We start from the raw sequence: 17894 nt of genomic DNA, 5'->3' as shown, positions 1-17894 counted from the left end.
AGTAGGTTCACTCCAGAGCTGCCATACCCTTTCGTATTTTTTTTTTTAAACAAGAAAATACCGTTATGAAGTTCCTCTTCTTTCTCTCCTCCTGCCTACCTCCCCTCTTTCTCTTTCTTTCCATCATTGACCGTGCATGACCAGTTACCAGTTAAGGATAAAATAATTTGCCTTCCCTGTGTTAACTAAATGAGATTCAAAACCTCCACTTTTGATTTTGGAAGCAAAATAACCACATTTTAGAACATTTTTTATTCCAAAATACTTTCCAGAAGTTACTTTGTATGTTTGTAATCATATGTTTGTTTTTAATTTAAAGGAAAGGCCAAGAAGTGCAGTGGAACAGCTCTGTTTGGCCGAAAGTACTCGACCTAGGATGACTGTGGAAGAACAGATGGAAAGAATCAGGAGACACCAGCAAGCGTGCTTAAGGGAAAAGAAAAAGGGACTAAATGTCATAGGTGCTTTAGACCAGTCACCCTTACAAAGTCCTCTGAGTGTGAGGGATCATCCATTCAGGGTTACCCAGGTAGAGCGATTGCTTTTAATCATTCCTGTGTGTACATCTAATATCACTTGAATTTTAGAATCATAGAGTTACATGGTTGATGGGTTTTTCAATGTCTACAATATGGATAGTTATTTTATATTATTTAACTCTTATAATAATAAGCTAAGACAGGTTAGTACAGTGGAAATATCCCTAAGTTCAAAAAACGAGAGCTGTGTGACTTGTTGGATGCCCTTGCACAGATTGTGGACTTCCTCTCCTCTACTCTAAAACAAATCACGGTACAGCCTGCCATGCCTACTTCACAGAGATACCGAGAAAATAAAAGTGCTTTCAGCAAATGTAAAATGCCATGCAGGTTAGCAAGATAGTCCCCAATTCCCCTCCCAATAAAATGTGTACTACTCTGTGTCCTAATTTAACATGACCAAAACTGTAGCAGGAGACAGCCGCTAAATAAAAGTTCTAAGTCCACTGTTCATCACATCTGAACTTCAGCCTTGTAAAGTGACACCATTCCATTTCTTATTGTGTTTGTTACCGCGATTCATAAACACAGAGGTAGCAGACTAGTGAACCTTTTCAGTAGCTTCTGCCTGGTCTGTCCCTGTGAGTAGACCTGCGTTGGCTGAAAGTACTTCACTGTCTTCACAGAAATCCCCTTTCCATCTTGTCAAGAGCAGGCATTGCTACTGGAGATTCAGCAGATTAACAGTTGGATAACTGCACATTCTACAAATTACAAAATGGATGATTAAAATAAAAGAGATGAGGAGAAAGTGTGTGGAATACTAATAAATATACACACACACACACACATACATGTATAAATTTCTTCTGTTGATTTTCATAAGGAAACTTCTTTGTGAGTGAAGATCCAGCTTTTTTTTTTTCCAAAATCAACAAGTATTATCTAAAAAGTATACGTGGCTTCATAGTACGAATCTAAAAATGCTCTGTGTCTTTTGGACAGGCTCGAAGGAGGGATGATGACATTAAGGAACTGGACACTGTCATTAGAGAAAATGATGTAAAGCCAAACGATGAAGCTCCTGCAGCAGAAATTGTTCGACTAAAAGAAGCTGAACCTCAAAATATGGATTCCAGCAAAGAGGTAGAGAGATTATTTCAGGACAGATATTTCAAAGGGATAGATTTTTGAAGATTAGATCAAGTGGTAAGGTTGCAAATAAAGTTAAATTTCATTCCATCGCGGAGGCCATAGCTCTAAGTGAAATAATAGGTTTCCTTTAATTTGATTGATGTGTTCAGCCACATCAAAAAATGGGTTAATCGAAAATTTAAAATGTGGTCCATCAAGGCTGGACTAAATTACTGTTAACCCAGTTAAAGAATCTTCTATCCCAAAGCAGCTAGCTGTTAGCAATGTGCATTATCCTTTTGGGCAAATAACTTTTTGTATCCTAGTAGTAAAGAATGTTAATATTTTTAATATATTTGAATCTATATTTATATTTGACAGTGTATAATTTTTTAATAAACTTTTATTTTTGAATTATTTTAGATTACTAGTAAATATTAAATGTGGTAAGAGTGCCTTGAAAAAGAAAATTTTTCTTCTTATTCTATAGTCTACAAAAACTGAAAACGCTTTTTATGAAACACTTTTCAAACCTGAACCAAATGGAGTAAGTTCTGAGGAAGTGATGGATAAAGAAAGAAACGAAGAAAAAATGCCTGAGGATGTTTCCTGCAGGTAATAATTAGGGAAAACAGGCAAAGGAATTATTTACAAAATTGTATAACTGCTTAAAAATGGTGAACTTCAGGGGCCGGCCCGGTGGCGCAGGTGGTTAAGTGTGCACGCTCCACTTTGGCAGCCTGGGGTTCACAGGTTCAGATCCCAGGCGCGCACCGACACACTGCTTTGTCAAGCCGTACTGTGGCGGCGTCCCATATAAAGTAGAGGAAGATAGGCACGGCTTTTAGCCAAGGGCCAATCTTCCTCAGGAAAAAAAAAAAAAGAGGAGGATTGGGATTGGATGTTAGTTCAGGGCTGATCTTCCTCACAAAAAAAAAAAAAAAAAAGGTGAACTTCAGCGTTAACAAGGCTTGGATTCCAGTCCCAGCCTAGCTACTTAGGAGCTGTAGGATCTTGAGCAATTTACATAACTCTCCTAAGCTGCAGACTCCTCACTTGTAAAAATGGGGATTATAGTAGTTATCTATCTCACAAATGTGCTGGAATGATTAAATAAGAAAATACATGTATAGCACTTAACACCTGGGAAGTATTCAATAAATACCTTAAAAAAGATGCAAAAGGCACATAAGCTACAACAAAGAAAGCACCTCAGCATTGCCTACATAGTGATGAACGTGGGTCAGAAGTCTAAGTTGTCTGAGAAGTGCTCCAGAAGTTATAGTGATTTGCTGTTTATCTTTTAGCTGTATTTCTTAACTAGCCTTCTTACGTGTGTATCCTCCATCTCACCCTCCATAAAAAAAATTACCAGAGCTGGAAACGAGAAATACTGTGATTTAATGTTATTAGGAATGCCTTTATCTCTTCAGTGAATAGTAAGATAGAATTTGAAAAATATTTGGCAATCGCTGATAAGAAAAATCTCTCTCCTCTTTTGTTAAGAGGCATAGATTAGGGCCGGCCCCGTGGCTTGGCGGTTGGGTGTGTGCGCTCCGCTGCTGGCGGCCCGGGTTCGGATCCCAGGCGTGCACCGACGCACCGCTTCTCTGGCCATGCTGAGGCCGCGTCCCACGTACAGCAACTAGAAGGCTGTGCAACTATGACATACAGCTATCTACTGGGGCTTTGGGGGAAAAAATAAATAAAAATTTAAAAAAAAAAAAAAAAAAGAGGCATAGATTAAAACACATCTACTATATTAAAAATCTGTGAGTTCATAATGATCCAAAACAACCAAAAATAAATTGCTGGCCACTTTGGAAGATGCCAAGGAATCGACTTATTATTCCAAAACCTAGTGCATAGAGGGAAACAATCAAATATTTATTTTGCCTTTCCCAAACAAACTGCAACCAAAGCGTTTATGATGAGGAAGTTTTTTTTCTTTTTAGAAGAATTTCACTCAGTAAAGAATGAGAGACTTAGAACATCACTGCTTTGCTAACCGTAATGAAATAATGGATTTGAACATTGTTCCTCAGCGGCTGCCAAAAGTGTTAGCTGAAAATCTGACAGGGAAATTTATAATGAGAGGATCAAGCTGATAACCCCCGAACTCACTGAGACGACCTGTTAATGCGGTAGTGCACGACCCCAACCTGATGAATTATTACTTGCCTCCTCTCTCCTAAAATCCTAAATTCCATCAAGCCTCAAAATCATATCAGTTTATAAAAAGTATGAGGGATACAATCATGAAAATCCAGAATGTGGGAAACAACATAGGACAGATAAACCAGGTTCTTTCACAAATAAATGGCAAAGAATAAAAGGGAATGTGGAGTGGGGTATTTTACGTTAAGGTAAACTTTAAGAGACTCGTCAGGCAAATGCAACATACAGACTTTGGATCCTGCTTCAAACCAAATAACTCTAAAATGGTATTATGAGGCAATCAGGAAAATGTGAGCACTGACTGGATATTTGATGACATTAAAGTATTATAAATACAAACGGAAGTATTTACAGATTGAATGATATGTCTGGAATCTGCTTTAAAATAATTTGGGGAGTAGGAAACTGGGGATTTAGATGGAACAAGATTGGTGAAATGTGGATAATTATTTAAAGCTGAGTGTACAGGTTTCATATATAATTTGCTCTAACGTTTTTGATGTTTGAAATTTGCATAAGGGGGAAAAGAAGGAAAGAGATTAATTGCAACTTAAATATCGATGGTGGCATGTTTTCTGTATGGTTAAAATTTTTTGTAACAATAAATTGGAAGACAAAACTTGATTGCATTCTATAATAAATTTTAAAACATCAATCTGTTTTCGTTAGCCCTCAAGACGAGACACAGATCACAAATCATAAAGCAGAAGGCCACCCTGAAGAAGATACAAAGGACGATATTCATGAGCAGGAGGAAACAGCTATTTCTTATGACGTAACTCCTGAGGCTTCTAGAGGAAATCAAACAATGGCAGGTAGATATTACACATCCCATAATGTTCTCCCTGGTGCTTCCTCTGAACCTCTGAATTGATTTTCCATGTGGAGATTCTATCAAGAGAGCCACTTAAGTACCCTGACTGTAGATTAATCAACCCTTGCCTTCCCACAAGCACCTTCAGGGATGCTACTGGACAGAGGAGGAAAGGGCAAACCTCTGCCTCACCAGCTAGGTCCACACAGTCTGTCCTGGCCTGGGGATCAGTTCCTTCTTTTTTTTTTTTTCCTAATAAGATGCTCTTTCAGTACTTTGAAATTTTACCTGTTTCTCTGAGGCTGGATTCTCAGAGTATTCGCAAACCTACCACTCTGGGAACTGTGGAAGGTTTAATAACTAGTAGAATGGGCGTGCTTACTCTAGCCCTACTATAATCTCCGTCTGGGTTTTTCTTTGATAGTAGAAGATTGTGATCCATAGCATGTTAAGAAATAAAATGATCTATGAGATTCTTTCATATTTTTTGGATTTTTCACAAATTTTTTTTTCTCTTTTTTTCTTTCTTTATGATTCTTGGCAAGGGGGAGGAATGGAGGATCATGCCACGAGTGCATATTATCAGCTTTGCTTCTCATAGTTCATAAGCACAAAACCATTCCTTGTAATCCTCCCTATCTCCACCACCCCCGCAACCTTTGGCAGAATGAAATCCAATTACAGTCATGTGTCACTTAACGACAGCGATACGTTCTAAGAAATGCGTTGTTGGCAATTTCGTTGTTGTGCAAACATCATAGAGTGTACTTACACAAAACTAGATGGTGTAGCCTCCTACACACCCAGGTTATATGGTACTAGTCTTAGGGGACCACTCTCGTATATGCGGTCCGTCTTGGACTGAGACGTCATTATGCGTGCGGTGCATGATTGTATTCGGGACTGTTCTTAGGAAGAGAATGGGGTTCTGAGTCTTACGAAGAGCATGGGGTTCTGAGAGAGCATTTTCTGTACCTTATATACATATAACATGCAAATTTATATCATCAGTCATGTTCCCTTGTAACCAATATTAAGCATTATCTTTTCCTTTGCCTCTATCGCTTATAAGGCTTTGTGTGCACAAATTCTCACCTTTTTTTTTAATGGTCAGTGACCACTTTCGGTTATTGATATGGCAGGTCTGGGTAAACTGGTGTGTGGGTGTATTAAAACCACAACATTTAAACAGTCTGTAGTATTTAGCTGCATAGAACTAGAAAAGCTTTTAAAAGGGAAACCAAACAGAAATGATTCACTGACAGACACCCAAAAATTAACCCCAAAGCAAAAAAAAAAAATTTTATTTTTTTAATTTTATTTTCAATGTTATTGAAATATAATCGATATATAACATTGTATAAGTTTAAGATGTACCAGGAAGACGAATTTTTAAAGTCTTCAAGAGATATTTCATACTGAATAATCAATTGCCAGATTAGAAAATAACAGAAGCTAAATACAACTATTAATTCCTTCTCAAAACGTGTTGTTATTTTGTGGCACAGCATCAGGATTTTTTTCTCCAAATGTGTCCTAAAGATTTTTTATCTTCTCATGTTTTCTTGGTGTTTTAGTGAAAAGTCTGTCCCCGTCTCCCGAGTCCTCGGCATCGCCGGTTCCCTCCACTCAGCCGCAGCTCACAGAAGGATCCCATTTCATGTGTGTGTAGTCTCAGAAAAAGTACGTTGTTTCCCTTTGCATTTGTGCTTTACTGTTTTTAATTCATTTGTTGGTTTAGTCAGTAAAAACGGAGATTAATTCTGGACTGCGCATTAGGGAGAGTTGACAGAGCAAGTAGACCGTGTATTTGAACCATGGGCCGTCACTCAGGTTTCCAACATCGGCCCTTCCAGTGATTTGCTCCGTGACAGCGTTTTCTCTGTCTCCTATTTCATCATCTGTAAAAACAGCAGAACTCAGAGGGTACGGCCTGTGCCAAGACAGGCCTCACAGTGCTCTGCAGCTGTGCGCCCCCTTCACGCTCCTTTCCGTCGTCGGATCGGAGAATTCTGTTTAAGTCATTACGTGTTGATTGAGTATGTTTTTTACAGTGAGCGTGACATATCTACTGCACTGGGAGTTTGTTAATTATTTTAAAGGACAAAGAAATGTTTATGGTGTAGCCCACTCGATGGAATATTGAAATCTTTAAGATCTATCATAAATTATTTCTAAATAATTAATTTTTTTTAGGTCAGGGAAGTAGCTAGTGAAAAAAGCCACGGTCAGGGACAGGGAGAAGGAGGAAGCATTTCTTGAACAATGTTCCTTAGACCACAGTTTTAGAACTGAGAATAATTTCCTAAGGTGCTACTTTTAAACTTTATAGAAAATTGCTAAATTTTCCCTGCACTTTTGTACTTAAAGATAGACACTTTTTACTTTTCAGAAAAGCTGTGAGGTGCGAAGTGAGCATTTCATGCCTTTTTTCTGCATTTTTTCCTCACAGTATCTACCAGATGTAGTAATATCGGGTGCCATAGGATTACCACCGATTTCTGTTAAAGTTATAAGCAGCGAAAACACATAGAGACATTACAAGCATTATTACTACTATATTCTTTGATTTTTAGATTCTCAAAGTAAGTGAGTACAAATACTAACTTGACTAAGTTTATCCAGTAGTGCTTCTTTTCTAGAATCTACTTCTGGTCACACCTTTTTGTGGCAGCTACAATCTCTGTCCTTTTATTCAGCCAGAAGGACTTAGGTTTAACCGTCTTGTCATATTTTTAACTTGTTTTTGAGGTTTTATGTCCGCATGGAGCCTAGAAGAGGCCTTTGTTTGTTGTCCGTTGGTATCTATGCAAGGTTGATGTCCTTTCTGGAGATACCAACCACCTATTTGTTACAGTCTTACTGTTCCTTGCCTCTGTCACTCATGTATTTAAACTTTTAACTTTCAGAAGGGACAGTTGCCACTAGTGACAGAATAACACCAGGCATAGTAATAATAAACATTATGCTCATTTGATTCCTCCTGTGCAAAGAGTTGATCCATGGCCTGTCTTAGTGGAGAAATGTACATTAAGATCCACTCTCGTTAGCTTTTGGTTCCATAAATGGCTTACAATTCATTGTACACAGACCATAGGGATAATAAAGAATGTTCACAGTTTTAATACTCGAGCACATTTCCAGGTTCCTGAAGTTGTTATTATTGGATTTTGTTTTGTTTCCTCTCATTCCGAGAGCCAGTGGCCTTACCCACTGGAATGAGGTGCAGTTATTGCCGGATATTCTCGAGCCCTTCGGCATGCAGCCAGCACACACAGCGAGTGGCACTCAAACTTGTGTTATTTGATGTCTTCTCACTGTGCGCATGTCATCTTTCTGAACTAGTAGTTTTGGCAGGACTTAGGAAAGTTTTACAAATGACACTGCTATGTAGGCAGCTCAATATATTACTACATGTTTTGGTGAAGTTATGCAAATCTTTGCTCATTTTGTTGATCTTTTGGATTCGGTCACGATTTGGGGTACTTTTTTTAATTCTGAATTGCTATTTAATTGCATTATGTTACTTTGCTTTGTGAATTAACCTTATGGAAATGAAGAGAAAATGTTCTTTAATTATATTCTGTTTTCAGATTTTTATGGCCATGCTTGTCAGTTCTGTTGTTAGAGAATGTCACCCTGAATTACTTCAGGAAATGGTCATTCATTAACTTTGCGAGTGTCAGAGTAATTTTCCCTCTTGTTATTTTTCAGCTACACTGACTTCTGTTGAAACCATTCAAAGCTGAGGATGTGGACCTTTGGCAATGTGAGAAGATATTGTACAGTATATTTTAAATCTATGAAATTCATAGTTCTGATGCTTTTGGCCACAGAGCATCGTTTTATCACTTCTGGAAAATGTTTATTCCAAAACAGCTTTAATGGCCCATATGTACACTCCGTAATCTCAAGGTTATTATTCTGACACCAGCTTGCTGCTATCATTTCAGAGCACATCAGTAAAGGTGCTTTTTAACATGCAGTCTCCAGCCAGTGCTTCCTTAGTTACGCATTTCCGGATTTTGATGCTTCTGAAGTCTAGGTGGATTTATATTTCTTTTTGCTTTTCGGTACGTAATTTAGTTATTACTTCCAATGAAGCTTGTTTCCTTTTTTTTTTTCCCTTCCCATTTTGGCTACTGCAATGCTTTGTTTCACACTTGATTTGTAAAAATTTTATATATATATTTAAAACGTGCCATTTTATTATTGCTAAGTGAAGTATGTCCTGTTTTCTGCTATAATTATTTCTCAGTCAGATCGCAACGTCAGCAGTTACTGCCGTACTCTTGTCAGCTTAAACACAAATGTTACGCTTACTGTTTCTTAAAAAACAATGTAAAATGTAGGTATTTTGAAGTACTGGGCTTCTGCTTCATTGGAATAGATGTGTATAGCAATAAGCAGGTTTTCAAATCCAGTACTTAGTTTATGTACAAATGTAATTATGTTCATTGTGTACATATTATACAATGAGCACAGGTAATGTAAGTATTAAAGGCTACTTACTACTGTTTAAATGCAAATGTTCATATCTCATTTCTTTTTTATCATGTTAAATAAATGTTGATGTTCTTAAATCACTCGTGTTTAGAATTTTTGCTCTTAATTTTTGCTTTCCATCTAAAATGGAAATCTGAGACTTGTAGATGAAAAAATTGTCTGTTAATCTTATTGACAACGTCATGAAAGGACCTTTCCTGTCATCCAATCCAGCTCTCCCATGTCAAAGCTGGGGAACGTGAGGCCCAGAGAAATCAATTAACCTGGCCACAATCACGTTACAGTTAATGACAGAAGTTGGACCAGAATGAAGTTTTTCTGACTTTTTCTCTAAGGCCATCAGCTCAGCACCACTGGGCAAATTTAGTTTTGTGAAGTCTTCTACACTGGTTTCTCTTTGTTTCTGTGTGGTAGAAAGCAGCTTCCAGCATCTGCAGTCTCCCTCTGCTTAGTGGATTGGACTTGGAGAGGCAAGTATAGAGCAGAGAGGGTTATTTCTCTGACATGGGTAACTAAAAACTGTTTCGTCGTCATAAGCAGGACCCTCAGAGATCATTTTCTCTTACAATACATTCTCTGCAGATGTTCACGCTCTTCAGAATCAATTACATTTTCTTCCCTCTCTAACCTTTTGTTCGTGCTATATATTGTTCCCAGGGTACAAGGAAATTTGATGCTTTTGGATTCCTATATAAAATGGCTGAAACTAAATTGGCCCTGGTCAGTTCTTTTTTTTTCCCATGCTGTATTAAAGAGGATTTAGATTTAATTCAAAATGCAGATGTATAAAAATTCATCTGCTCCAAACAGAAACACACAAAATGGAATGCAGAGAGATCCAGACTATATTGTAGGAGGTGAATGAAAAGAGAGGCTAAAATGGAAGGAGAGCGTTTAGCTCTCTGTATCCACATAAACATGTTTACACATATCACCTTTATCTAAAGATGTCACACAGAAGTTCTCTCAAAGAAAATAGTCAACAGATTATTATTTCCCTTTAGTCAGGACATAGTTATATTTACCGGTCTTTTGTCAGTGTGTTGTGGGGGGAGAGTTGCTGTTAGTCTTTGATTTTTGTTTGGGTTTTTTGGGGGGGGCCTTTGTCTTTATATTTGTTGTCTGTGTGGTGTGTGTTACTTTAGTTTTATTAAGCACAGCATTTTTTTAAACTATTTCAAGAAGGAAAAGTGTCCCACACTGGGATCCCCGAAAGCCTAGGGAGTTGGAAGAAAGCAGTATTAAAAGTCGTTGTAACTCTTCTCAGCATTTCAGAAAGCCAGATAAAAGTCATATATTTACAAACAACAATCAGCACAAGTACTCGTTATAGGCTATAGGACTACTAGTTCTTCAAAAATTTGAACTAGATCAATACTTTCTATCTCAACTAAAGTTCACCTTCCCCAACTCCCCCTGTCTTAGAGAGGTGTACAGAGAGCCCGGGAAGTACGGAAGCTCCTGGTAAGGAGGATGGACAGAGTGGGCAGGCTGTTACTCCAAGTGAGGGGATCGCCATGGGGGCCACCTCTCAGGCATGGAAGCAAGCTCCAAAGTTGACTGTGTGCCCAGTTAGGTTGTTTCCTTGGTCATCACATCCATGTCCCCCACATTCACCTGCCCCTAATGTATAGAAAGTTGACAGTCATGCTCCTATGGTGGTCAAACATTAACAGATAACCACAAACAAGTGATCCACAAACTTTTTTGCTTGCATACCCACAAAATAATTTTAAAAATTATGTACCCCTTTGCTAATTTTCAGTTTGACATCTACAATTTTTCAGAAGTTAAAACAGTTGAAAAGGGTACAACTTTTGGCATCTTGTAAATATTGACTTTTTAAAATGTATCCAACAGAATCTAAATACTGTTTTAATACTTCATCATCCATTTTTAAAAGATGCAAACAAGCTTTTTTTTTAATAGGAAATTTCACATCATTCCTTTCTCTCCTTAAACTTATATTTCTGTTTTACTTCCCCCATCACATTTGATGACAAAAAATCATGATACGTTAAATTTAATTATTTTAAGTATTTCTAATTCCATTTTGGGGAGATCTTGTTACTCAGCCATCTCAGTCATTCAGTTTTTCATCACTCTGGAGGGTTTTACACTGTGAAGTGTAAGAGTAAGATTCAGAGAAGTAAGTTTTTTACGTGTAAAGGAGAAAGGAGCTAATGTGAAAGGAGTGCCTGGATCCCAGGAGGCTAAGGGGTCCTCTGTTTTAGAAAGGAGCTCAAGTGTAAGGTAATGTTCAAGATACCAAGTCCAATAAAATCGTCCCGGCCCACATACCCTTGAAATGTTTTTGTGGACTGATTTGAAGAATGCTGCCCTAGACTATTTGGCCGTTAAGATATTTGTAAGTTTACTGATTTATGCATATTTATCACTTCAACCATATAAAGATTTTATATAAATTTAGCACATAGCAGAGAAACTTACTATTCAACAACTGTATGTATGTACGAGGAATAAATTGATTCACTTAATGCAGGAACAAATTATTTTTTATTATGCTAAAGTAATTTGGAATGAGTTTTCTCAGAATTCTTGCAGGAAAATACATCACATCCTTCATCCGTAGGCTGAAAATAAATCTTTGAAGTGTATGGTTTGTATTATAAAAGCAGAAACTTTAAATTTTTAAAGTTAAAAATTTTAATTGTTTAAATTTAATTTTAAAATAATTTTCAGTGAAAAGTCAACCTAAAACGTAAGATGGAAAGACTGGGTCAGAGGCATGGGGAGAATACAGTAGAGCTATTTCACATAAGTCAAGCCTGGGACAACACATTTAATTATATGCTAGAACCCCAGGACTATGTCCCTCACAAGCTCAGTGCCTCACAAGCTTACTGGTATGTCCCTTACGTCCTCTGTTAACCAGGTTCAGAAAAGCCTATTGAGTACTTGAGTGAGGACTCACTAATTCCAGCTCTTTCCTCTAAGGGGCTCATCCTCTTCAGTTCTTCCCATGCTGGGAAACAGTATAGGCAATCATGTAGCTTGGCAGGATGGTGGAAGGGATCCTCCATCAACTCTGTTGCTAGGAAACCTGAGTCCCTCCAGACCCTTGTTACTGCTATGGGGCTTTATTCTGTAGTGGTTGGGAGTACAGAGTCTGGTATTAGATTGCCTGGGTTGGAACCTAGCTCTGCTACTTGCTAGCTATGTGTCCTTAGGCCAAAGTACTTATCCTCTCTATGCCTAATTTTTTCCATATATTCAAAATTGGTCTACTAGTAAGTAATACACTATAGTTGTAAAGACTAAATGCATTAACGTATGTCAAGTGTTTAGAACAGTGCCTGGCACCATGTAAATACTCACTGCCATTAGCTATTATTCATGAAGGGCTGACTTTGTGTAGTTTCTAAATTTACCAGGGTACTATTATTAATTACCTTGTTTGAGCAGTGTTTTCGAAGTGGGTCACAATTTAGCATGCATTGAAATCACCTGAAAGGCTTGTTAAAACACGGATTGCCAGGCCCCATCCCTAGAATTTCTGATTCAGTCAGTCTGGATTTGAGTTCTAATTCTAACAAGTTTCCAGGTAATACTAATGCTGATGCTCCGGGGACCACACTCTGAGAACCACTGCCAAATAATAAGGCTCTGTGGTGTTTGTTGAATTTTGTTTCATTTTTGTGTGGTGGTATAAAATTAGGATGAATTTAGGAGTTTTTATTTACAGAGACGTGCACAGAGTGTAAAAGAACTAAGAAAGATAATACAACAACTTGAGATGTTTCACACCTAGCCCCAAGGGATGAGGGGAGAAGTAACTGGGATCCATAGAAGAGAATCACTTGAGAGAAACTTCTACTCTCTTTTCAAGAGACAAAGCCAGCCTCAGTGTAGGCAATCCTATAAAGATCAAGCCAAGAGAATAAATATTCTGATGATGTTGTCTTTTATCACTCCAATTTCTTGCTAGGGCTCCCGTTGGCTGAACCCACTAGGATTCAGAGGTCACAGGAGTTGTGTTGGGCGTGGCCGGGAACTCCTGGGGTTTCCAAGACTTTCGGCTCAGGGCAAATCTTCCTTAAGCAAAAAGAGGATGATTGACAACAGATGTTAGCTCAGGATGAATCTTCCTCAGCAAAAAAAAAAAACAGTGATAGTGTTCCGAGTTAGTAGGGTGTAGGAAAAAGGGTATACTCACATGGGGTTGGTGGAGTGTCAATTGATAAAACTTTTCAAAAGCATTAAAAACACATACTCTTTGACCCGGCAATTCTACTGCTGGGAATTTATCTTAAAGAAATAATCTAACATCTCAACAACAAAAAACTAACAAGCTAATTAAAAAAGGGATGAAAGAGGGGGCCGGCCCTGTGGCTTAGCGGTTAAGTGCGCGCACTCCGCTACCAGCAGCCCAGGTTCAGATCCAGGCACGCACCGACGCACTGCTTGTCTGGCCATACTGAGGCCGCGTCCCACATACAGCAACTAGAAGAGTGTGCAACTATGACATACAACTATCTACTGGGGCTTTGGGGAGAAAAAGGGAAAAAAAAAATGGATGAAAGATCTGAACAAACATTTCCCCAAAGAAGATACACAGATGGCCAACAGGTACATGAAGTGATGTTCAACATCACTAATTATTAGGGAAATGCAAATCAGAACTACAATGAGATATCACCTCGTGCCTGTCAGAATGGCTATAATTAACAAGACAAGAAAAAACAAGTGTTGGAGAGGATGTGGAGAGAAGGGAACTCTCATACACTGCTGGTGGGAGTGCAAACTGGTGCAGCCACTATGGAAAACAGTATGGAGATTCCTCAAAAAATCAAGGATAGAACTACCATATGATCCAGCTATTCCACTGCTGGGTATTTATCCAAAGAACATGAAAACACCAATGCATAAAGATACATGCACCCCTGTGTTCATTGCAGCATTATTCACAATAGCCAAGACTTGAAAGCAACCTAAGTGCCCATCAAGGGATGAATGGATAAAGAAGATGTGGTATATATACACAATGGAATACTACTCAGCAGTAAAAAAAAAAAAAAAAAAAAAAGATGAAATCTTTCCATTTGCGACAACATGGGTATAATACCTTGAGGGTGTTATGCTAAGCAAAATAAGTAAGGGAGAAAGTCAGATACCATATGATATCACTCATAAATAGAAGATAACAACAACACACACACACATACAGAGACAGATTGGATTGGTGGTTACCAGAGGGGCAAAGAGTAGGGGGGAGGACGAAAGGGGTGATTCACACATGTTTATGGTGATGGATGGTAAGTAGTCTTTGGGTGGTGAACCTGATGTAATCCACACAGAAACTGAAATATAATGATGTACACCTGAAATTTATATAATGTTATAAACCAATGTTACCTCAATAAAAAAAACGAAAGAAAGAATCTATTGAGTACCCAGAGGCATTTTGCAGTTTGTTTTGCTAGTGGTTTAAATAAGGAGTCTATTTATCTCACTTCATAAGAAGTTCAACAGTGAGGCATCCAGGGCTGACTGGAGACTCGGGGGTGCTGTGAGGGAGCCAGGCTCCCCTCTTCTTGCTCTACCATCAGAAGTGACTGCTACACCTTGGACAGTGCCACCTGTGGAGAACAGGAAGTCCAGGAGGCATTATCAGCTGCTTTCATTTCTGTCTCCTTGGCCAGAACCAAATGACATGGCCACCTGACTGCTAAGGGTGTCTGGGAAAGCAAGTATTTATCTTTCCAGCTTTTAGAATAGAGGTGGGCAGTGAGAAGGAGTTGAAGTGGGTGTTGAGGGAGCAAAGTTACAAAAAATACCCCAGAACCTACATGTCCACCTTTAGGGAACTGATTAAATAAATTAGAGAATATCCATTGTATCAGCCACTTATTGTGGTGTGGTTAATCTTGTTCACTGTATATTTAGTGAAAAGGGTAGATTATAAAATAATGTGTTTCACAGGATCCCATTTTGCTAAAAATACAAATAAAAATATACTATACGTTCAGAGAAAAACCTGATAGACATGATAATTACGTAAATTCTGGATCTTTAAAGATTTCTACGTTCTTAGAATTTTTTGGCAAGCAATCATGTCTTAGTTTTAGAATAAAGGAGAGAAAATAAATCATTTTTAAGTTCTCATTGGACCTGAAACAGGAGATAAACTCGTCAGTCAAAGTCAACTTGATGAGGGCTCCTGCCCCAAGTGACCTACAAATCTTAGCCATAAAACTTTCAAGATTGACTCAAAGCCAAGTATAAGCAGAAAACGATAAATAAGTCATTTTGGAAAATATAGCTATTTGCAGTCTGTTACCTTCCACTTGTATTTCTAAGAGGACAAACTCCAGCATATCCTCAATGGTCTGAACAAAGCTCAGGCAGTAAAGCCAGGTAATAATTATTTCAGGAATCTGCTTAGCTCAAAATCATGAAGAACTTGATTCTGAAGCAAGACTGATCAGTACAGGCAAAAAGAAGTCAAGGGTGAAGATACTCAAGTAAAAAGTTACTCATGAATTGGTCTGGTAAAATTTGATACTGTAAATGTATCATCACCAAGGAAATCTCAGGAACAGTGACATAAAACATAGGCTCTCCTTGGAGTTTCAAGTGATTTGGTTTGTTTGATTGCTGATGAGATGGCTCATAAGTAACTTAAGACATTGTAATACACTATTTGCAGAGTTACATTTTTTAATCAAAACTAGCCCTATTTTTAAAAATTGTAGTGTATAAATCTATCTTGCCCCAAAATCCTCAGGTCTGAAGATGCACTAAGCTCTGACCTTAACACTCTCTGGGCCAAAATGTCCTGGAAGACTCAAGGGAGGTCTGTGATTGCTTTCAAAGTGACGGTAATCAGTTCTCATAAGATTCCTGGTGATGAACCCACAGGAGAATCAGCACATAGGCTTTATGGAAACAATATATGAGCAATGGTCCCTTTACCTCTTTTTACAAAAGAAAAAGAAATACAAAAGAAAAGGGAAGTAAAGCAAAATCAGGAAACAATAATAAGGATATAAACATGAAGATTGGGGCAGAAGGGAGCAAGGATCAGAAGGTGGGTCAAGTTGAGGCCAAGAGCATATGATGGTCAAGGACTCTCGGGAATAGAGTTCACTTAGCAGCTGCATAAAATGTCTGGTGAACCCAAGGAATACACTGTTTAAAATCAAATTTTAAAATGAGCCAGACTATCCATGTTTCCTAAACTATCTGCATTTCTTGAACCTAGCTGTTCAACAGAATCATTTGGGGATTTTGTTTTGTTTTAATGTAAATTCCTGAGCCCCACCATCCCGAAGTTCTGATTCATTAAGTCTGGAGCGTATCCAAGAAAGCTGCTTTTTTTTTCACCATTTAATTTTTTAGATAAACTATTAGTAGGCTATAATTTACATAAAGTAAAATACACCCATTTTAAATGTACAGTTAGATGGTTTTTTGGCTGTTATGCATACCCATGTAACCTCTACCACAATCAAGATATAGACCATTTCCATCTGATGAGGCCTCCTCCCCCTAAGTGATCTCCAAATCTTAGACATAATACTTTCTAGATTGATTCAAAACAAAGTATGGGGGCTGGCCCTGTGGCGTAGCAGTTAAGCGCTCGCGCTCCGCTACTGGCGGCCTGGGTTCGGATCCTGGGTGTGCACCAACGCACTGCTTGTCAGGCCATGCTGTGGCAGCGTCCCATATAAAGTGGAGGAAGATAGGCGCAGATGTTAGCCCAGGGCCAGTCTTCCTCAGCAAAAAGAGGAGGATTGCCAGATGTTAGCACAGGGCTGATCTTCCTCACACACACGCAAAAAAAACCCCACAAAGTATGAAGAGAAAACCATAAACCCCAAAACGTTCCCTTGTGCCTTGACAATCATGTCCCCAACCCACCCTGGGCAACCTCCACCCCAGGCAACCACTGATGTGCTTTCTGACCCTACAGATTGGTTTTGCTTTATGTAGAGTTTCACATAAATAGACTTATAGAATGTATCCTTTAGTGTTGGCTTCTTTTGCCAGCATAGTGTTTTTGAAATTCATTCATGTTGTTGCTTATATAAGTAGTTTATTCCTTCTCAATGCTAAGTAATATTCCATTGAATGGATATACCAAAATTTGTATATCCATTCACCGGTTGATGGATATTTGGGTTATTTCCAGTTTTTTGCTATTATGAGTAAAGCTGGGATGTACATTTATATAAAAAAGTGTTGTGTGGACCTACATTTTCATTTCACTGGAGTAAATACATAGAAGTAGAATTGATAGATATATGGTTAGGTGTAAGTCTAAGTTTTTAAGAAACTGCCAAATAGTTTTCCATAGTGGTTGGACCACTTTGCATTGCTACCAACAATGTATTTTAGCCATTCTAAATTTAGCCATTCTATTTAAGGCGTAGTGGTGTCTCACTGTGATTTTAAATTGTTTTTCCTGATGACTAATAATGTTGAGCATCTTTTCATATGCTTATTGGCAATTCATATGTCTTTTTTTGAGAAGCATCTATTCTAATTTTTTGCCTAGTTAATATTGGGTTGTTTGTCTTCCTATTACTGAATTTTAAGATATATATATTCTAGATTCAAGTCCTTTATTAAATATATGTGTTACAAATATTTTCTTTGATTTTGTGGCTTGTCTGTTTAGTTTTCTTAAAAATGTCAGCGAAGAACAAGGTTTCAGTTTTGATGAAGTACAATTTACCAAGGTTTTCTTCTATGAATAGTGCTTTTTGTATCCTATCCAAGAAATTTTTCCCTATACCAAGGTTGCAATGATTTTCTCC

General features: G+C 38.1%; 1 protein-coding gene across 3 annotated transcripts in view; it reads left to right on the top strand.

Annotated features, from left to right (window-relative positions):
* Positions 1-9191, top strand: part of PLEKHA5 (pleckstrin homology domain containing A5) — a 234539-nt gene extending 225348 nt beyond the window's left edge. For all 3 annotated transcript variants that reach the window (XM_014791352.2, XM_087442696.1, XM_004435427.3), the window contains 6 exons: positions 320-529; positions 1485-1625; positions 2104-2228; positions 4461-4606; positions 6183-6288; positions 8320-9191. In XM_014791352.2, coding sequence (XP_014646838.1) covers positions 320-529; positions 1485-1625; positions 2104-2228; positions 4461-4606; positions 6183-6277 — 717 coding nt within the window. In that variant the 3' untranslated portion in view covers positions 6278-6288; positions 8320-9191. The remainder of the gene's footprint in view (positions 1-319; positions 530-1484; positions 1626-2103; positions 2229-4460; positions 4607-6182; positions 6289-8319) is intronic.
* The last annotated feature ends 8703 nt before the right edge of the window (positions 9192-17894 follow it).

The sequence above is a fragment of the Ceratotherium simum genome, chromosome 17 (genome assembly GCF_057802395.1).
Source record: "Ceratotherium simum simum isolate JZ-2026a chromosome 17, ASM5780239v1, whole genome shotgun sequence".
Taxonomy (NCBI): domain Eukaryota; kingdom Metazoa; phylum Chordata; class Mammalia; order Perissodactyla; family Rhinocerotidae; genus Ceratotherium; species Ceratotherium simum.
The sequence above is the reverse complement of the archived record's forward strand: the minus strand, read 5'-3'. Positions and strand labels throughout refer to the sequence as shown.